The sequence below is a fragment of the Gymnoscopelus braueri genome (genome assembly GCF_963280865.1).
Source record: "Gymnoscopelus braueri genome assembly, chromosome: 13".
Taxonomy (NCBI): Eukaryota; Metazoa; Chordata; class Actinopteri; order Myctophiformes; family Myctophidae; genus Gymnoscopelus; species Gymnoscopelus braueri.
Window position 1 is genome coordinate 23,709,776 of NC_137615.1, and position 23,200 is coordinate 23,732,975.

The following is a 23,200-nucleotide window of genomic DNA, read 5'->3' on the forward strand; positions in this document are numbered from 1 at the left end:
CAATGAAAATTGTTAAAGCACCACCGCCTTTTCAGGGTTCAACTCCTGACCGACTGAGGCAAGCAAAGCCTGGAGACACAGGTTTATCACCTGATCTACAGCCAGAGAAAGAAAGACAGAGAGATTAAGAAAGAGAAAGAGAGAGTGGGGGGGGTCCAAGAGAGATGCAGAGAGAGAGAAAATGGAATTGAGCGATGAGAGAGAGCAAGTGACAAAAAAATTGAGAGAAAGTAAAAGAGAGCGGGAGAGAGTGGCAGGGAGAAACGGAGAGAGGCAGAGTGAGAAACAGAAACATAAAGACAGAGAGTGAGTGAAAAAGAGTGCAAGAAAGACATAGGAAAGGAAAGAAAGAAAGACACTCACCGACGGACAGGAAAAGAAAGAAAAAAAGGAGGAAAGAAAGAAAGAAAAGCTAGACAGAAGACAGATCAGTGGTATACTGTAGCTGTGTTGAGTCAGTGTGACGTGAAGCAGACTCCCTGGAGGCTCAGGATGAGAGAGACTATCATAACTCACCCACTGGCTCCTACGGTACGACTGATGTATATGTCTGTGCAGTGTGAACATTCTTTGCTCCAAGGCTGGCAGTGTGGCACTTCATGCATTATGGCTTGTTGGGAAAAAAGAAATAATAATAATAATGTAAAAAAAAAAAAAAGAAGAGAAGTGAGATAACTCACTCTGGTAAGGCAGGGAAATAGGGTTTCCATTTGTAGCAGAGGAGACCGTTTCTCTTTGAAGTATTGTATACGGCAGGGCCAGACAGTCTTCTTCACACTGCATTCACACCTTCACACCTTTCCATTCAGTATTATCCTATTTGGAAGCTCATGTTCCACTGCTAACTCCATTAGCCGGCCCTGCATTAGCCAGTTGATGTATGGTGCTGCTGAGGAAACCTGACTACTTCCAAAGAAAGGTCAAGAAACGTATGTAATACAGACACCCATAGAGTGCTCTTGCGAATGCTCCCTCCTTTTAGACAGACCCGAATCAATAACGCAGCTTTAAATAGGCTGTGCATTATTTTTGTGTTTCTAAGAATGGCATGCACATGTGCAGTGTTTGTCTGCTCTTGGATGGTGTTCTCTACAGTTTCAGTAAACCAATCCTTCCCTGGGAGAGATAGGAATGCCCTGTCATTGTGAAGGAAACGGCCGGGCAAACGAATGACTCTCAGGGAGCAGCAGAACTCTGCAAATACGTCCACATACTGTAGTGTAGATAGTCCATCAAGGTCCCATCGGACCTTTAAGTATCATTCATAGTCGGACGTAAGGATACGTAACCAGCGCCAGCGCTCCTTGCGTTGTCGTTTTTGTCTCCCCCTCCGTCACTTACGGCTCCAGGATTTCCGTCCGTGCGATCAACATTCACCGTCAGGCCGACGTACGTTCGTTTGTACGTTGCCTGTAGTACCAGTGGAAACCGTTGGCAGTATATCAGGGAAAAAAAGTTTTCCTTGGGCACTCTTTCTCCACAAAAAGACCCACGTTGGTGGTGGAAGTACTTGAGTAAATGTACTTAATTACTGTGACGAAATGAACCCAGCCAGCCATTCCATAAACACACACACACACAAATAATATAGCACAGTGCAGTATGGGTCGAAACTCACGTTTTGTAGAAAACCATTGTTTTTGTCTAGTTTGTGGACTATAGTTTGTGTCTTTTATTGCGTTGTTTTGGCGTCCATTTTAGCGCTGTTGCCAGGTTTTGTGAGAGAAATAAGCAACCAGGTCTATGAAAACAAGCCCAAAATAATCGACTAGGCCACATCACATGAAAATAGCAGATCTACAATATCTATTTGAGAATCACTGGTTTAAATAATAATTGGCCCAAATAAGCAACTACACTTTAGAAACAAGCCCAAATAAAACCGCAACCACCAATGTTTGTTTACAAGCAACTTTACAGAAAAATAAGCCCAAAGTCGCTTATAATAAGCGGACATGGCAACACTTTTCACAACATTTAAAACCTCGCAGCTGCCATCTAGTGGATTAATAGGTGTACGACGCCCAACGTTATAATTCCTACGGATTTAACGTCAGCGACTATGCATGCGTCTGTAAAGAACGGACGGAATCCCTCACCCCCTGACGCACGTTTTAGACCCATCTAGGGACTATGAACGGGCCTTTAGAAGGAGCAATCCATATGTAAATTATGCAACAAATCAATGTGAAGAAACCTGACAATCTGCCTCGTCAGTGAAAAGACTTTGCATGCTTAGTGTCGAGAGGCTGTGATGGTCCATCCAAATATCATTTTGAGCTGGATAAATAACATTGGTCTCTATGTACAGATAAGGACTGGGAGTGTCTGAAATGAATTAGGTTGTAGCTTGTTGTTACTATGGTAGGATTTTTTTTTTTTTAGAGTTTGTGTTTTAACCAAGTTTTAGAACCAGTGATCGTGGAAGTTCGAATCAGAGAATATTTCCAACTCAAACACTAATAAAAACTGAATGAATGAACAGTTTTTCAGGGATCATATCTCTCTGTCCAAAGACCTCTGGAGCAGGGAGGCTCCTTTCTCCTAGACAATAGAAACGTCATCAACACGCCCACACACTCGATGTAAATTCACTGGACAATCACCTATAGTAGTTACACGTTGAGACTATTGATATTACACAGACTTAAGTCATGGGAGCTGGCAGCATAAAGTCTGTTTCATGTCAGGTCCTACTAAGTTGGACATTTTGCGTTCACACATACAGCCCCAGCGGGCGTAATAGTGAAATGCAACAGGATTCAGGGAAGACCTGCCACCTCTGATTGGCTTCCTGGCAGCTAGGACCAAGAAGCCCACCCTCAAGAAAGGGGAGTTTACCGCAGATCAAAGGTCCCAAACTTTTCCCCGACAAATGTCATGTTAGTGTGAGGTTAGGCATTGTTTTTGTGAGGTTAAGGTTAGGGTTAGTTTTGTGAGGTTAACGTTAGGGATAAGGTTAGGGTTAAGCATACGTAGTTGCAAAAACACTATGAAGAAGTTGAACACAACGAAGAACAAGGCAGAACTGACAATCACAGCCACTACTGGCCAATCACCTCGTCCTCGCCGGCTCTTAATTCGTTCACTCTCAGAGTTAAATTAACACTGAGGATTTTACTGTGCAAGTATTTTTTTGAGGGATCCCCCATCACACAGCTGATATAGGCTACAGTAGACACTGCAGGATGACCCCCCCATTATGGGTGGGATAGAGCGTCCCAGTCTACCGTAGTAACCTTGGCCTTAACGTAAGCCCCAGAGTCTCCACAGGGTTAAGCCCATGTGAGCCAGTAAGAAGCTAATGAGGAGCAGCAACAAGGCGCCAGTAAGGGGTTCTGCTGGAGATTACTGGCTCACGTCTGAACCGGGCCTGCACAGGCTTCATTCCCACCAGGAAGTTTTGGTTTGGCTGGATAGGCCTGTTCTACTCTGGGCTGTGTTGTAGCCTCAGGGGGAAATGAAAAATCTGCAGACTGTATGCTTTCTTATGCGTGTAGCAGGATCCTTCACTGTTCCTTTACAAAAGCGGGGCAGACTGAATGGACTTGGGTATAAGACACCTAGCAACTATAGCCACGAACAGCTAGATAAACTGCTTCTTGTACAACATGTGTGCCCGCCCAGGGTGGGCATGTGTCCCAGCAACATGGAAAATTACCCAGGATCATTAATGCGGTTGACGTAGAAAGAGGAAATGGGACAATTTATGAAAATGACTCTTCTTTACAGGCTTAGCTGTGATAGAAACCAGAGCCTTCCAGTAGCACAGCGCTTTTCCTGCTTCCCTGTCCTCGGCAAAGGGGGAAGCTCAGTATAGTGACCTCTCTAAAGCCCCAGACTTTGTTCTACACGCATCCACATGGCCACAGTGTCATGATGTGCATAGATGACAGTTTCAGTATGAAACAGATGAGGACATGGTGAAAAGGAAGCAGGCCTATAGGGTGGATGAATACATAAATGAGTGAGTGAGTGAGTGAGTGAGTGAGTGAGAGATCACATATCTACCCCCCCCCCAACCACACACACACACACACACGCACGCACACACGCAAACACATGCACACACGCACGCACACACACACACACACACACACACACACACACACACACACACACACACGCACACACACACACACACACACGCACACACACACGCACACACTTCAAGGAGCATTCCTCCTCTTGCTCCAAATAGCATCTCAGCCAGAACCCATCTGCCTATTAGAAACAGCCGTCACATGTGTATTGTGTATCAGACATCTGGTCAGGGACGTGGCAACAAGACCCTGTCAGGACAAGGGGAGGAACACACAGCGGTATTGGAGACGTGCCGACCACAGTGAAAGAATCAAGTGTGACAGAAAAGGAGTCGCACAGTCGTAGCCACGATGCAAAACAACTTAATTTAACGGTTACGAATGTTTTGACGCACGCGTCTTATTCAGGGTATTGATAAGACCATGTCAGCCAAGCCCTCATAACCAAGATGCATACTGTACTGTACTTATAGTATATGAAAGTATCTCTCTTCATTATAACACCACATCATTTATTTTTCTCTCCCAAGGTCTGGAATCTCTGTCTCTACAGCTGCCAAGTAGCATCTGTGACTATAATATACGGCATTGTGTCTCATCTAACACATGATGTTCAGCGGGTGTAGCAAGGAATTCTATGCTCTGCACACATAGAGTGTCTGGACGCCCACTAAACTCCAATGACTCGAATGCATCAAAATATATCAAAATCAACTTGAAGGACGGAACTTCAAAACATACCTGTTGTCTCTATGTATTCTGTTTAATTGGACCAAAACCCTTAGGTCCAGGCCCCTTATGTTGGTGATCTGATCTCAGAAGTCAGTTTCCTCTATTCTACCCTGGTTGTTTGTTTCTGTTAGTGGTGAACATCTGTGTAGGTTATACAAAAGTGTGATATGTGGTTTCAATCTATGTGTTGTTGTAATGTGATTCTACAGTATGTGATAGTGACATCACAATTATTGGTTGCTAATGGGGAATGAGATTCAACTGATGACCTTCAGTACCCATCCTGTTTAAACAGAGAACACAAACCATCATTTGTATACACTAATGAAGGCCGGATTGCGAAAACGTTCAGTACAAATAGAATTAAGTAAACAGATCTTTCTAACTGCTATACCCTTTCTTTTACAAAAGATGTTCATGAACTTCTATGAGATACAATTGTTTTCTTGTCTCATTGATTATCCTCCTCTCTTTTACTCCAAACAGATCCTCTGCTTCCTACATACACCTCTCCCATGGACCTTAGCCCATCACCTCCCTCCTATACAGATAGCGAATTCCTCCCCGATGGCTCCAACAGCCCACCGCCAGGGGGAGACACTACCACCGCTAGCCCTGGCTCCCCTCGCTTCCTCGGCCACGGCTTCAACGAAAACCTGATCCCCATCTACTGCTCCATCCTGGCCGCTGTGGTTGTGGGACTGGTGGCATACATTGTCTTCAAGAGGTCAGTTTGGAGAAACGGTGGGAGAGATGTGGCTCAACACATTAGTGTGGCTGACTCTTGCATCTCTCATGTGGCTAGGGGGGAGTGGGTAATATAAGACACAGGGGTTGAATAGTGAAGAGGCTGGCTGGCATGGAGGGTGTTGTTGGTAAAGACTGATGCAGCCCCAGGCTGAAGACGGCCACAGTCACGGTGCAGCACTGAGAAGCAGATGCCTTGTGAAATATTCAGGCCTGTCATGGTTGAGGGGGCGAAACCTTGACCCAATTCCACCACATGATTAGACTCTGAAACTGAAATACATGACAAAGCTTCTGTTTGGTTTGGCTTTGTTGAAAAACAAAAGGTCGCAACACTTGAGAGCACAATGAACACACACATAATGTACACGCACAAGGACATATACACTCGCTCCCCCATGCATGCACTCATGCAGACACACAAGGACAACGCACAGGCTTCAAACACAGCGTAGCAAGTAAACAAGTTCAGGATGACCATTGATTGCTTGAAAAATGCTGACCAGGGTGAAATTTGAGAGCCAGATTGATCAAGCCCATCACGCAATGTCCCTCACATCTGGCTAATTCCCCACTCGTATTTATTTCCATGTATAAACATATTGCAGATTTGTTAGAACGTTTACTGGATGTTCTTGGAATATTGTTGCCGTTGCTCATCCACACAATACCTCATGAACAATGGAACTATTAACTGTCATGCATTTCATCCCTACTTATTTGGCTTTTCTTTTTTTTAACATATATTCTTAGTTTGTGTACATAACTACATATCAGCCAAAACAAAGCATTTAATCTCTGTTTTGTCATTTTACTTTATGCATGTCTTGTCACTGATCATGCACTGTGAAATCCAATAAATAAAATCTCAGGGCTGACTATAAGGATAATTCCTTTTAACAGGTCGTTCATGAAAGTCCTTGCGGTCTTGTTTCCAATGAGAACCTGTGAGCAATTGGGGTTAAGAGTCTTGCTCAGGGACAAATTTCATATCATCGGCACATATGCTGGGATAGCCTGGAATCGAACCTGGGGCAACCAGGGCCAGCTGGTTCCCTAGGCGGGCTCACTAACCACTCAGCTATGGCCGCCCCTATGCCACCACATAGTTGTGGTGACCAGGCTGTCATCAATTTAATCCTTCTTATTAGATATTATTTGTATTGTTTCCACATCTCAGCTTTAGGACAGTGAAGAGAGTCAGTGCAGTATGTCGCCGAACCACCAGGGCACCCATATTTTTCTGTTCTTATTCGATCTGCCTTCTGCTTATCCTCAGGTGGAACAGCTGTAAGCAGAACAAACAGGCGGCCAACAATCGTGCGGCCACCGCCAATCAGACGGTGACACCGGAGGGTGAGAAGCTCCATAGCGACAGTGGCATCTCAGTGGACAGCCAGAGTCTGCAAGAGCACCTGCAGGCTCAGGCTCAGGTCCAGGGTCCACCTTCACATTCCCACACACAGGAGCAGATAGGTAAGCCAGACTTTTTCATACTCACAAATGTCACAGCCGACAGTGTCGGGCGACAAAAACAATACGGTGGATTGTTAAACAAAAAACAACACAAGTAATGGATGCTCAAACGTAAATGTATTTGGGGAAAACATTTTAAAATAAACAATATACGTAAAATAATGAAAATTACGTATTCTCAAACGAAAAAAAGAAAAATTAATTTAAAAGAGAAAAAAAGGAAAAGAAAGTAAAAGTAAAGAAAAGGTTATTTGTAAAATAACAGTCATACTTTTTTTTCGTTTGAGAATCCATTATTTTTGTTGGCCGACACTGTCGACAGACACTTGTCTTAGCAGTGTAAAACAGCCTTAAAAGGTGACATTTTAATGCCTGTGGCTGTCAAGAATCTGACCTCCTAACACTTCTGCTTGCCAGATATGCTGGTCGTAATGTCAGTGTGGTATTTGTGTCACCACATACAGTATATGCCTGTATGATATATTGCCTAATGTGTAGGAGATTTGTGAGATTAGTCGGATAGTTTTGTAAAGATGGCAGATGTCTACAGTATATATTGCCTCTACATGTAAGTGAGTATTAACTAACAGTTTGAAATATTATTATTAGAAATAATATATTAGGGCTAACAATTTACAGTTGTTGACAGTGTTTCTTGGTCTATTCCAGTGTATGTATCAAATGGATAACATGTAAAGAATGTAGCTACACATGTTTCATCTATATTTACAGCTAGTGTGTATATTTACATCTAGTGTGTGAGTAGGAAGTATTTAGGGTGTAAGCATATCCTTATGTCAATAGAGCTCTGCAAGCCAGGCAAGACCTTGTAAGTTGATTGCTGTGATGTAAGGTCTGGACTGCAAGGTTAATGTTGACTTAATGCCGACACATTTAACAGATTCATCACTTCTATGCCATGTGTTCCCTTTTTCATTTTTTAAACATTCTATATTAGAGATAGACAGAGAGAAAGAGAGAGAGAGAGAGAGTCCTGGCATACTGTATGTCTTTTTCTTACACCAACACTTGGTATACAGAGTAGTTTCCTTAAAAACTTTCAAGTTTCAACCTGCAGGAATTTTGGGCATGCCAATCATAGATGAACATTTGCCAAAAATAGCACATCTATAAACTCTAGATTGAGGTTTTAGAGCGCGATGCATTGAAAAAGGAAAAAAAACTTGCTATATACAATTAAGTACATGTATAGGGCTTAAGTGCTTAAGTGGTTAAGCCAGTTTTGAATCACTACTCAATCATTACATTGTATTTTGCATTCACATTTCATTTGATATGGGTAGCTAACGGGTTGAAATAGGTCATTTCTACTTACTCGACATTACTCCAACCAGGGGTGTAACTACCATAATGCAGCCAATGCAGTTGCATTTGGGCCCCGTGACATTTAGGGGGGCTGGATAAATAAATTCATAGATATACAGAGATGCAACAATGGCAGTTGACAGCAATTGACTCTGGCGAAATGTCCTCCTCAACCTCTTCAACCTCCAGGTTATTACCTTCTTTAACAGTGCTGTTTGATGGTCCACTGGTGCTAGCAGCAGACACCGGGCTCTGCCGACTCCGCTGAGCTGCTGCTCACAGTCGCAGCAGGTGCCTCATTCATCTCTTGCTCGACCTCACAAGTACTGCTTGCCGCTATTCCCTCTTGGCTTATAGACCGAAATGCGCAGTTTGGGCTGTTTTCTGAGCGTTTCTTTCCCTCTAGAATTTCCGTCTAAAATGAAAGAAACACAGGAAAGAGCCTTGTCTATAAGGCCAAATCTCGCATATTCAAGTAATGATCTTATGTGTGACCATTGAAGAGTTAAGGTCCTTACACACCGGAGCGATTTTTTAATGCGAATAATACGTTTTTTTTAAAAACCTTATAAAGTCAATGGAACCGTACATGGAGCGAAAAAGCGTCTTTTGTGTATATTCGCATATTCGCCGGTGTGTAACCGCCTTTAACCATCACACATTGGCTTGTTACGCCACTGACTCCCACCCTGTTCTTTCGAAAACATTTTACAGTGAAAGGTGCCATAAGATCTACACGATGAAAGAGGACAGTCACACATACTGTATGGGATTTAGTTAAACTGCACTTTCAATTGCCAAATCAATTATCATACTCCTGAAGTTTCGTATGAATACTTAATGAAGTGATCTCGAAGCTAACTGTAATTCCTGAAATACTCTGACCGGACCTTTTTGAAATGTACCCTAGGCTTGTAGGATACAAGATTAAGTAATCATTCAATTATACTCCTGTAAATTTGGGATTACATTCAGTGAGATAACATTAATCAAATCCTGAGTAATAAGCAATCACAATGATTCATGCAGGCAGACAGTAGACTGCAGACGGACAACATCTTTTGGATGGCACGGGGAAAAACAAACAAACAAACAAACATAATTATTAGAGAATTATTGAGATAAAATAGATTTATTTTGTCTATTTTATGTTCTATTAATGCATGAAATGCAGCTTTCTCAAATTCTATTGCAAACTTCAAATGAATGCTTAATTCCCTCCAATGATTCATTCATTCCCAAGATGGATGGTGAAAGCAGAACTGCACTTCTGAAAAAACGTAAAGACTCTAATAGATGATCATATGCTGTGTATACAGTATATTCGGGCTGTAGTTCCACCAAAAATGTTTAGCTTCTCATTGTTTTTGTCTTTGTGAAAGGAAGCTACATAACATCCAGCTGCACATTCCGTCACAGGGATGGAAAACAATGGTTTGTAACATTACTGTTGCTGGTATTTTCTACTGGCCTCACCTAGTTTCACCGTCCTACTCTCATCCACTAAAACAATATCGAGTCTGCTGTTCACTGTCTGCCTGAATCCATGTGAACAGAGCGTAAACCTATCAATAAGTTGTAATAAGAGCAGACGAGAGAATAAAAGCATGTACTTCAGGAATCTGACGTAACCTCTATTGAATACAAAACCATCTACCTTCCTCCAGTACACAAATGCCACAGTCAGGCGCTAAAATTGCGGAAAAGGTTGGATCTACAAACTTACACGACATGTTGTGAGCATATAGATAGCCTATTTACGCAATGGTTTATTACTATTATATTTTTTGATGTGAACTTTTTGGGGGGTGGGGGGGGGGTCATTATTATTATTATGTTTATTAGGATTATTTGGAAAATGTTCCCCTATAGTGACAAGCCCAAAATATGGACGCCAGGTTGAAGGTGGTTAAAGAGAAGCAACAGGACTGCCCCTTAAGGGTCATTCACACTGAGCACTATAACTATAAAAACATAGTTTTAAAAATCCTCAGTGATAAGGAACATGGAACGTGGTCTACTGTAGGAGGTGAAGATGAGTTTCAGTTTATATATGTACCACTGGCTGCTATTTTTTAAAGCTGCATTACACCTCAACACCACAAGACTGCAATGATCAAACCTTTTATTTAATTGTCTGGTTCTGGTCTTATTTTGTTTAAAAAGTGCATGCTATTCTTGTGTGACCCTGAACACAGGATTTGATAATCCCAGGCTCAAATGATTAGTATTGCCACCACCACCACCAATAATAATGATAGTAAGAGCAGCTGTCTGCACATAAAAACAACGTTCACTGGAGCAGTGGAACCCCTGTTTTGTTGTGGGTACATGTCTTGTGGAGCACTTGCTATAACAAATTATAGGCCTACAGTAGTGTCATTGCTGTAACTTGGCATCTGGAATGTGATGCTGTTGCTGCAGGGTGAACTATGGGTAGCATATAGTCATATAGTATAATGGATGTCTTAGCCCCCCCCCCCACCTAAAATCACCACTGGTGTCAGATACCTGGTGTCAGATACTACTGGTGTCAGATACCTGGAAAAAACTTTTTTCCTTTTGATAGATAGATATTTTAATGGAAAGAAAATAGAATAAAAAGCCTGTGGCATAATGAATAAAGAAATGCATACTTTCTCACAGATTAATACGTGACTGGTTCATTGCGAGGATGACAGTCCCTGTAACTCCAAAATCCTTTTTATTAAATCCTTATTGGCTCATTAGCAGGTGTTGTGAGATGGAATCCAGGCCAACCGTCTTTTAAAATCTGATCGGGCATCAACGTTAAATGGGTGCTAATTAGCGTTAGCACTATCTGCAAGTGCAGAAGCCATTAAAAAACAGCCACTGCTCCCATGCTGTAGGCTGGTCTTTCACAGCTAATGGAGACTTGTTAAAATACCCAAGGGAGTGAGAATATGCACAATAACTCCATAATAATCATATGGGTTTCCTGTTTCAAATGAACCATGTTTTACTCAGGCCCAAATAATTGGAACACCTGTTGTCAAAACAGTCGGACAACCTTTTAAAAGAGAAAAATAGACTCATAAAATGTTTTGTGCGTTTTGACTGACGGCCCATCGAGGGGGAGTTCATAGCAAGACACACTGGCCACGGGGGTAAGAGCTGCTGGTGCGGTCAGAAGGCAATATCCTTCTGTACCTCCTTTTAAAAGGATCAATTTGTCTTTCTGACACATATTGACGCATATTGAGTGTTTAAGATTTAAACCAGGCTCTAACCCCCCACACCCCCCCATCCTTTGGACAGCCTCGACATGAAATGGAGTCACAGAAACTATCTGTCAAACAACCAATTGGAGCTGAAAGGTGAAGAGATAGGGCTATGACACTGATCTCAGACAAACAATGTCTGTGTGTACAGAGCAGACAGCTTGTGTACAATGGAGTTGTGGATGGGTGTGTGTTTGAATGCCAAGAGGTTAAATAAACCTGGTGTCAAATCTGAGGTCTGGTCAGCTTTTATAATGGCACGGTAATCAAGCACCAAGAACGGGTTGCGTTTCAGAATTGCTCAACGCTCCCAGTTGCGTTCAGTTCTGGATGAGGACTGCATGTCTGTTAAACTGGACTACAGGGACTTGTCGTCTAGCCTTTAATCGCCATGGGAGTGATATGATTACCTTGACTGTGGTGACACCATTTAGATTCTGATCACAATCTACTGTGAATCAGCACTTTATAGGGTGGCTTTGGATCCAATCAGCGTTGGCAGTAAATGTTGATGACAAAAAGACAAGGTCACGATCAGGGACTTGTTGTCATGGGGGCCTTATTCCTGCCCTTCACAAGATGGCTTGATACACTTTGTTGTGCACTGTGTTGCGCACTAAAATAGCCAGTCTACAAAGTCACAATGCATTTTGCTGTGACACGTGAGCTTGTAGATAGGCTATTTCCCATCCTTCCTTAACACTGGTACACAACTAAATATAAATCTGACTTAAGCATGATCCAATTCAACTTTGTAGCTAATGCTTAATTTAGAGACACTACAGTATGATGAAGTATAAATCTAGATTTATGTTTAGAGAAGGAGACCCGGGGTTGATTCTTGAAAGGTAAACAGACTCATTATGTTTGGTAAGAGAAGGAGGAGAACTCTCAGAAATGGGTGCATTCAGATGGTGCAGGTGAAAGTGTGTGTGCGTGTGCGTGTGTGTGCGTGTGTGTGTGTGTGTGTGTGTGTGCATGTGTGCGTGTGCGTGTGCGTGTGCTCACACGCGTGTCATACAGGAAGTGTCCTATATATATATTCCAATGCTGCAGTGTCAGTGAGTGAGTGATGAAGAAAGGAGATGGGAGATCTAAACAGGAAGGAAGAAGGAGAAGAGTGTGGCAGGCACTGGACAGAATCAATGTGGACACTGAGAGGACCAGTGGACCACAGCAATGTCAATACACACTTATTAAACAGTGTGTTATGAAAGAATGAAGGGAAGGAGTGTGAGAGAGAGAGGGAGAGAGAGAGAGAGAGAGAGAGAGAGAGAGAGAGAGAGAGAGGGGGATGGACGGACGGACGGAGAGCTAGAGACCGGATGGGGAGGTTAGGGAGGTAGGGATTAAGAGAATGGGAATGGAGGGAGGGATATATTGATGAATGAAGGGACAGAGGGAGGGAGGGATGTGAATTCAGCCCATGTTTCTGCACACAAGCAGAAACACTGGCATGACGTCATACCGTAATTCAGTCAACAAAATAAGACCCTTGAACTTTTAAAATCACGTGTTAAAATCCTCAATTCTAAGTCAAATTAAACTTTTGCATTTTCTCAGAGTTAAATGAACACTGAGGACTTAACTGTGCAGGGCCCTCTTGTATGCGTCCCTGCTTGCAACAGGGATGCAGTGATCAAGACCAGAAAAACAACCAGTCAGCCTGGAGGTCCTCTCAAAAACACCACTGCATTCCATTGGCGTTTCCATGGCATCCCTCAATGGAAGACAGGTTGAGGGGTTTGTGTCAAAAGAGGGCATTTGTCTCCGGTCCTTATCCTGCTAATGACTCCAGTTTAGCTGGTTGGGACCAGTGTATAACCCCACGGGCCCCCTACAGGGAAGAGTGTGGCAAATAGGGGGCTCCAAAGTGTTTTCTTACACAGAGGCCATTCAAATATGTAGGCATTTTGATTTCTTTGCTTAGAGGAGAGAAACAGGCTTGTGAGCAGAAGGTTGCTTAGTAAATCTTAGTAACACATATGTACATGCACACGCATGTACATGTACATCTGTCTCTCTCTTTGTGATGACATCTGTCTCTCTCTTCTAGTGGTGAGGGTGGACGGGAACCCCCAGCCTGACACTATTCCTCCTGAAGTCTGATGAAGAGGAGGAGTTGATGAAGACAGGGAGAGGGGAACAGGAGTGTATAGCTGTGGACTCACTGGAGAATGGGGGACGCATGTTATACAAACTGACTGGACAATCAGGATGTCACCCGTTGTCATGCCTGAAGTGGCCACACGGGGCAGGGGCCTGAAAAATGTGCACCTCTCCCTGTAGGGACTGGGACCTCCCAGTGATGGACTAACCCTGGGCAAACCACAGTCTGACTCTTCATGTGTGTGTGTGCGTGCGCGCGCACGCGTGTGTGTGTGTGTGTGTGTGTGTGTGTGTGTGTGTGTGTGTGCACGCGCGAGTGCACATGCACGCACACACGTGTGTGTTTGTGCTTGGATACAACCTCTATGGCAATATCAACCACCAACTACTGTATATCACTCAATCTGCAGAGCTGGGGAGATCCCATCCACAAACCACGAAACCTCCCAATCGAATGAATATTCCAGTGGCAGTGTACGTAGTGTACGTAGTGCTGACATCACCGCTCACTGCCGAGCTAATGTCCTTCCACCACTTCCTTTGCTGTTTGTTGTGTCTCACACATCTGCCATCACAAGCCATGACATGTCTGTGCCTAAAAGGTAAAAAAGGAAGAAAGTGTCTCTTCCTCCCTCTGCATATTGTGTGTGTGTGTGTGTCTCTCTCTCTATCTCAGCATGTCTCTTTCTACCACTCTGTGCACCCTCTGGCTGCCAGTGTGTGTCCCGCAGACCCCACACTGTAAATCCTGAGTGTTCATTTATCCATTTGTTTCTCCGAGATAGTACTAATGGAACTGACCAAGTAGGCGTTAGCTATTTGCACACCCTCAGAGTTAGATTAACGCTCAGGATTTGTTTTCTCCCAGCACCTCACACACCCTCCTCTCTGTCATCTGCCTACGGCGTTGCAATCTCAGAGAATCTCCTCTTTCTCCCCGTAGGATTCTTTCTGTCAGAACCGCCGCTGTTTCCCATGATGCAAAACTCAGTGGGGCGAGCAATGAGTCACCCTGAACCTCTGAAAGCGCCTGTCTCTCCCATCCTTTTTATTATTTAACACGGCTATACTGTATTTCATTACCCAGCATCTCAAAAAATGCTTAGGTCATTGGTTTTAGATCTCCCGTACCGAGCATCAGTGTGACTCATTTGGCTCGACATAAAATGGAGGCAGATTCCCATAGTTCTGTCTGGCCACATCCTGTTTTTGTGTTTCTTTTCCCCCCTTCAACAGAGACACATCTTCCTCCTCTCCTCAATCTCTGCTGCCCCTTCAGACACACACACACACACACACACACACACACACACACACACACACACACACACACACACACACACACACACACACACACACACACACACACACACACACACACACACACACACACACACACACACACACACACACACACACACACTTCTAACATGGACCCCTGACTGTAATCCCAGGGATTGTGTTTCTGTAATTCAAAGCAGTAGAATGTAACAGATCCAAATGTTTCGCTCCCGTGTTTGTGGCCCATTAGCCTCTTTTTGTGGTTTGAGTTACACAGCTGACTCAGGAGGGTGGCTCTATGGCCCCCCTGGGAGCCGGGGTATGCAATATGAGCGCAGGAATATCTCGGGACCACTGCGGAACTCTGCTGAGTCACAGAGCAGTGCTACCCCCTCTTGCCCCTCCTAAATGAAAATAAAAAAGCAAGTATTTGTGACATCATCACAGCAGTGATCAGGGCTGATGGAGAATGTTTACAGAAAGGCAGCCCGGATTAGAAAAATGACCAGGACCCCCCCCCCAACCACCACAGTGGTTCTCAAACTTTTTAATTTCAAGGACATCCAGTTTGGTATGCATTATAAGACCAAGGACCCCCATAACTCTGAGAATGTACAAATGGTCCATTCGGGTCCATTCAGTAAAATGTTTACACTCTCAGCCTTACAGACCTGTAAGGGATCATTTGGTTCCTAACTATTCATAATTTAGCCCCCCCCCCCCCCAAGGACCCCTGGGGGTCCCCGGTTCCCACTTTGAGAACCACTGTTTTAAGTCATCACACTTCACGGAAAAAATGGGATATCCCCACGGAGACACCCCCCCCCCCATAATCCAAACACAGACACACAAAGACAGAAACACACGCGAGCACACAGTGACACTTATATACAGATCTGTCTGCATGATAAGAGCCTGAAAAACAAGCGTTGAGGCACTAATGCATCGGCAGCGGCTCTCACACGTCAACACAGGGCCCATTAAAGAGATGTCCTCCTGACAGGCAGGTAGTAATTACCTCAGGGTTTCAGCTTCATTTACCCTCTGCCCCGGCTCGGCTCGGCTCGGCTCTCATCCGGAATAATTGGCCTACGTTCTGGACAGCGGAGGGGTGTGGGGCGTGGGGGGTACAGCCCCCTCTCTGAAGCGACGGCGTGACATTAAAGGTCTCTTAACTGTGTCCGAGGCCAGTGACATTTACTGTTTCTCTGTGGTGATGCGAAAGCACTTAAAAGACTGGTTCTTTTTCGTCAGCGATTGTGTGGAACCTTTTGATCACCTGGAACCACTTGGACCGCCCCCTCCCACCCCTCAATGGCATGCAGTGAGGCAGTAGGCACAGTAGGCACACTAAATATCCTGTAATAAATATACGGTAGCTGAGCTTGATTGTATTGCTTTAACGCTGGATTCCGTTCCTACAGTATAGGGGGGGCACACGCTTTCTCAGGGTCCCTCTAGACGTGGCTTGAGTAGAAGCTGTCCACAAATCTCTAGAGGTTTTAGACAGAGGTGTTAAACAGTAGGTAGGTACAGATGTAAAAGCTGCCAATGTGTTAACCTTATGTAATGTTCACAAACAGAAGACTGTTGGGAATACATTATAGGCCAGAGGGACGGATCGGGGCACTATTGATAAAATCCATTGTTCCAATCAAAATAGAATAATGTGGTATAGAAATTTGTTGAAGAGAAGTCAGTTGTTGTCAGAATGAAGAGTTTGTTTACTGAGCAATAGACAGACGTAAAGAGACACAGTAATATCCTCAGGGTGACTTTATCAATTTGTAGATCAGGTGGAACCAAATGGAACCTCATGGGTCCATTTGATTCCATTTGTACACTCTCAGATTAAAATGAACACTGAGGATTTTTCTGCGCAGGAGAAAAGAGAGAGAGAGTGAATCATATTGGGCTGCATGGTGCAGGGATGGGTTATAGATCACCAACCATTCAGGCAATTAAAGCTCTGAAACTGTTGGATGCTTTTGAATGTGATTCATATCACCAATTAGATTTGGACATGAATACATGTCACTCACAGCTTGGGTTCTGAGATTGTGTGCCAAGGACATGTGACCACTCTTTGTGACACATGATGTCTCACACACACACACACACACACACACACACACACACACACACACACACACACACACACACACACACACACACACACACACACACACACACACACACACACACACACACACACACACACACACACGATTCGCACTTCTATTGACAGCCGGTATGATTCACTGCGTGACAGACAGGATGCTCATAGTACAGTATAAATGACCAGAGTGTTGATTATAAAAATGACTAACTCCTTAACATTGCGTGTCCCTCTAGGCTGCAGTCAACCTTCAGTGTCACACACAGCTACAATTAATTGGTCTTATTCTGTTTGCTACTACAAATCAGTAATTTACACTTAGCCATTTGGCCATGTCGCTCACTCAAAAATAACTACAAAGGTAATGCAATGCATCAAAGAGTAAATTAGGCTTAAAAAGCAAGGCGTACATTGTTGGAATGTAAAACTCGGTTGCAAACAGAAATATGCAACATACATACAGTATTCAAGGATAAGGTTGAATTTCTTTCCTCATTTAAAGTTTTTTGTAAACTGTTTAATTTTTGTTTTTGTTTTTTTTATTATGAATAGTATTACAGTCAGTATTTTTTCTCTGCATTTTGTAGCACTTACTAGGTGTAATATGAACACACTCAAAGAGTGTGACACAGTTCAAGTGCCTGTGTACAGTTTCAGGTGTCTTTAATTTCATGTTTGATTTTCTCTTATGTATTTTTTTTTCATGTATCTCTTTGACATTTTGAGTGCAAATGAAGGTTTTAAGGCAACAGTCCCTCCCAGGGTGAGAAAAATAACTTGGGGCTCAATATAATTTTACTGTGTGAACATAACATGAATGCAATATGCATTTGACACCACCAGACTAACAATTTGTTACTGTAGTCCACATATATTTCCTAACATGGTAAAACATACTGGCTTTGTCACTGATGAGAGTCATGCCTAACATGACGGTGGTCCATGCTGAAAATAGCAGATCTACAAGCTGATAACTTTTCATGAGACGCATTGTGAGGTGGTAGATTGGCTATTTTTGGCACGGGACACTGTCATTTAACATTATATAAAGTGCTTGTACCGTATCATTCAGTTTCATCATGTACAATCAATGTACTTCCTTATCAGTACTGAAAGGTCCTATGAAATGAAGACAATGACAAAGTTCACTGTGATTCTCTATGACATGATCAAAAACTACATTTCAAACCCTGCTTCCCAAAAATCTGAATGTTACCTGTACTTAGCTACTAATGTAAATTGCATTGTGTAAATGTGAATTTCTTAGAGTTGTTACAAGATACAAATATGCTATAAAATGTACAAAAAAAAAACTGAGCAAAGAAAATGACTATAACACAATAAAGAGAAATGTCATTGCAAACTTGGCAAATTATTTAACTTTATATTGACTACAGCTGGAGAGATTCTATAGAAATGTGATGACATAGTACAAACACAGGCCATAACTCAAAGTTTAACTACATACTGCAGTTAACAATGGGCTCACTTACTTTAAACATAAGTCATATGGTCACTTGGGTAAAAGGTCCAGAGGTTAATGGCACATCCCCTATTGCACAGATATTGTGCAATAGGGGCTATATGTCTTTAGATATTTATTCCTTGCATTATTCAAGGAGGGTATTTTTAAATCCCTGAAGCTGGAAGAGACTCAAGATCATACAGACATATTCAGAATATACATACAATCCTACACTGAGGAGTTTACTGTGCAAGCTACATACTGTAGCTATAGGCTATATTTTATTCTCAAGGAAGTCTCAAAACATTCACTTTTTAGAAACACCCCACAGTATTTTGTGAGGATGACCTCAAGCAAATGAAAATAAAATGTTGAAACCACAAAGTATGAAGTGTGGAACCGATAGCCAAGCCACAGTCAAAAACAGGACCATATGTGAAGGTCCATTGGACACAGAGCCTGGTTCCTGTCTCATTGCATCACCAGCCTGTGTTACTGTTCCATGATCCTGAGAGTTCCAACACTAGTGGTTTTACTCTACATAGATGTTATTATGAGAAGAATCCTCTGGGAAGAATCCTACTCAGACTTTAAACAGCAAATAGGATACCATTACATAACCACACTGACAGAGGTGGCGAGAAACTAGTTACAACTACTCCAGTTGTGGTATGCGAGTACATTGGTGGATTAACGCTAATTTGATTATTTTTAATAGTTATTTATCATTTGTATTAGACGTGAATGATCCCAGAAGAAGCTAATCAGATTCAGATGGGGAGTAGGGTTGGGGGTGGGGTAGGCAGATAGACTGCAGAGATTTGATTTGATTAACATGGAAATATATGGAGGCTCTAATCAAATGATGAAGTACATTTTTCTATGTCTAGATTAATCAAGACCATGAGTCAGCTGAATTCACACACAAAAAGAAGAAGAATGTCCTTAAAAGATAAAAGGAAACTGGTGTGCCAGTTCTGGAAAAAGCAAGGGGAATATGCAGAATGCTTGAGGCAATAGAATTCAAAAGACGTCACTGCTTGATCTCACAAACCAATACTGTACTCTACCTTCACAGCCAGGATGAATCATAATGTTCGCTCCATCGCTCACTTCATGTTTAAGTCATTCCCCACTTGTTACTGTGCACATAGTAGGCATGCAAACTTGTGACCGCATGTGTAGAGTATACAGAATGCGCACGCACACACACACACACACACACACACACACCACACACACAGATACACACGTACATACACAAAGATCAGCTATCTACAGTATATAACTTAATAATAATAACTTTATTTTACCTAGCTTAATTGGGATGTTTGTGCACACACACATACACACATGCAGTATAGCCTACAGTGTGCACGCACAGAAACAGAGCCGCAGAGCTGCTAACATAAAGTGGGAGGTTGGGACAATTACCGCCCTAATCGCTATCAGATTATACTGCTGCTTGTGTTTCTGTTGCAGTGTAAGTTTAACACATGTTTTGTTAGGTGTTTGTTTACAAGTCTCAGCAGTGGGTGAAATCGTCATGGGAGAGCCGACTGCGATGCTGGAGGCCGTCCGTGACGCCGCCAGCTTGGAAATGGAGAATTGTGCACATGAGGAAACGATCTATAGACCAGCGCCAATTAACACATAAGTAAATCAACCGCCCCGCCCTTCTCCTCCATCCTGTCTGCTCCCCTGTCTGCCTGCATCCCATTCAGATGATAGGGGGGCTGTCACAATGTATTTAGCGTTATAAAAGGAAGAAATGGAATAATAACTGAAAAATTGGAATACAATTTTTACCAGAGGGAGAGAGAGAGAGAGAGAGAGAGAGAGAGAGAGAGAGAGAGAGAGAGAGAGAGAGAGAGAGAGAGAGAGAGAGAGAGAGAGAGAGAGAGAGAGAGAGAGAGAGAGAAAGTATTGCCTTCAGAAGGATGGAGGCCAGCTGTGTGAGACCCCATCTCTCCAGTGGATACACAGCCCACCTACACACACGTGCCCCACCCTACATCCTCATCCACACTTTTACCAAATCAAATAAAGACAAACATTTATTTGACTTTATGATATTACAGTTATTGTTGAGGGAGTTACATGGTACTGTATGTCAATAAATAAAAGAGAAGAAAGATCGATTTGTCCTTGGCCAGAAGTAATAACCTTCCTGTGTATCACAAACCCAAAACACATGCAGTCATAGTAACTCTCACAACTATTTGCAGCCCTGGCAAAGATAAACAAACAAGGCTATAAATATACTGTAAAAAATATTTGTGTCAATAACATAACATTTTAAAACCATGCACTGATATGTGATAATGTTTATGATAAACATAACATGGCTGGCTGAGCTTTAGCTTGTTCAAGGTCACAAAACTCTTGAGGCTGGCTTGCACCAACAAGGATTAAGCTTTAACCTGGATTAAATCAAGTTTATTTTGTTTTTTTTATTAATCCATTTGCTATTGTTGAGTTTCATGATGATGAAGAATTTTCAAGGAGGTATCGATTCAACAAAGAATCTGTAGTGATCAGGCCCGCAATTAAATTAAACTAGACCAGGGGTGTCAGACTCATTTTAGGTCATACTGTAGGTTGGCAAAACACCACTTCATGCGGGCCAGAACGGTTGTGTACGCACACGTGCGTGCTGCGCTGCTCCCACAGCTTTAATTTACTTTTTTCTTCAGTGTGCTCTCATGTGTCTCTCTGCTATAACCATGAAGAAGATTGCTTAGCAAGCAGTACTTTTATGAATTGTTAGGTGTTAATGGCACAACAGACAACACTATGCTACATCACACCAGTGCGCGCGCACACACACACGCACGCACGCGCACACGCACGCACGCACGCACGCACGCACGCACGCACGCACGCACGCACGCACGCACGCACGCACAGCGCCAGACCCATGCAAAGGCATGAAAACCCAGTCATAAAATGCTTGCATAAACTGTCTGTCCACACAGGGACAGAAATATGCAGACACATTCTTTTCGTCACATTTATAAAGCCACAAATTTGCCTGTTCCTTGTTTTATAAATCTCAATCATTGTGGGACTGGCAACAGCCTGACTGCACATGCACAGATTACATACAGGGGAGATATGCTGGGTTGCTCCGGGGGAATTGCATTTCTGAACTGCATAATTTAATTTTAAAGGCACAAATGTTGATGTAGTATTCTGTAAGAAGTTTGTTGCGGCCTTGCATGTTAACAGCACATTGACAAACACCACAGCGGCGAACAACATTTTCTGCAGCTTCGTTGATGTCCTGGCCTGGACCGATTTGGGGGTTGAAGAGTCACACATTAACTACTGTTACTGTTGTTTATTGTTTTCTTAAAAAACCAACAACTGCCTGGTATTCAAACAGCAGTGAGAGATACAGTAACAGTCAGAGTCTTAATAATCAGCCCCTGTAGGAGGCTATAAGTCTGAGTGTCCAGAGCTATAATGTCGCAAACGGTTCAGCGCCAAATTTGTTATGTGCACACTGCTCGCAGGCCAAATAAGTACAGCTTTCACATTATGTTTTATACTTTTAGAAAAATGTAACTCGGATCGGACTGAAAGCTTGGCCAAATTTGGAGTCATACTTCATAGATATGTCAGGCTGGCCACATGAAGTCCAAGATCAGAATTGGAGCCATGCCATTCACATGTGGATCCTGAGATCCATATGATTCGATTTGTCTTCCCCAGATCATCTTGCAGGTTGGTTTTGATGCCTTCGTGAGTCATATCTGGCCTACAGGATGCCAGTTTGGCACCCCTGCTCTAGCCTGTTTCAATCATTTCTTCTTTGACTGTACTAGCTACTTACATGCCAGTGTTCCCTCAAATGGGAAGAAAAAAGTAACGCTAATAAATAGTCTCAAGAAAGAAACATTGCTGCTGTTTATTTAAATTGACCAATCCATCATGGTGGACAATCAAGGTTAAGGTTTTAATCACAAGTTAAGGTTTTAATTGCTGATTTGCTGAGCAATGCTTAAAATGTGGTCCAACGCAACTCAAATTTAAATAAAACCTAGATCAATATGATTAGTCCCAAAAACTATGCTTAATGTAATCTTTGTTGCAACCTTTGGTAGCATTATATTATTTGAGATAGGCAGTCTCTGTATCTCAAAGGATTTCCGCGCACAAGTCAGGTTTGGATATTGTCTACTTTGGTATACAGGAATGAACTACATCATGGTTGACTAATGAAATGTCAGGGTCAGACTCATAGGGATTACATTTACCTAAAACCATAAGTTAACTGCCACCACACATCAAGATAAAGGTGGCTTGTAAGGGTACTATTTCACTTTGACCTATGGGAGAGAAAAAGAAAACACAAATGAGACCACTGCTGTAATGTCCATCTGTTTCTTTACGCCCACTCGAAGTTAGGTGATAATTTATGAGCATTCTTTCCCTCTAAAAGCTTCACTATTGATATTTCTTTTTTGAGTTATTTATTTTTGGGGCAGCAGTATTACTAAACCTTTTTGCATTTCCACAGTAAAAAAATAATAATAATATTGTAGCTACATTTTGGGAGAGGTAAAGTGTGTACTGTGTGCACAAGTGCAACGAAAAATATAACAGGGAGACTTGAGTGGAAATAAAATACAAACTAGAAAAAAGGTTTCCACCA

At 42.7% G+C, this 23,200-nt stretch overlaps 1 protein-coding gene across 1 annotated transcript in view; it reads left to right on the top strand.

Annotated features, from left to right (window-relative positions):
- Positions 1-17,231, top strand: part of ngfra (nerve growth factor receptor a (TNFR superfamily, member 16)) — a 37,090-nt gene extending 19,859 nt beyond the window's left edge. The window contains exons 4-6 of the mRNA XM_080448510.1: positions 5,262-5,502; positions 6,802-6,998; positions 13,623-17,231. Of these exons, the coding sequence (XP_080304636.1) occupies positions 5,262-5,502; positions 6,802-6,998; positions 13,623-13,675 (491 nt within the window). The 3' untranslated portion in view covers positions 13,676-17,231. The remainder of the gene's footprint in view (positions 1-5,261; positions 5,503-6,801; positions 6,999-13,622) is intronic.
- The last annotated feature ends 5,969 nt before the right edge of the window (positions 17,232-23,200 follow it).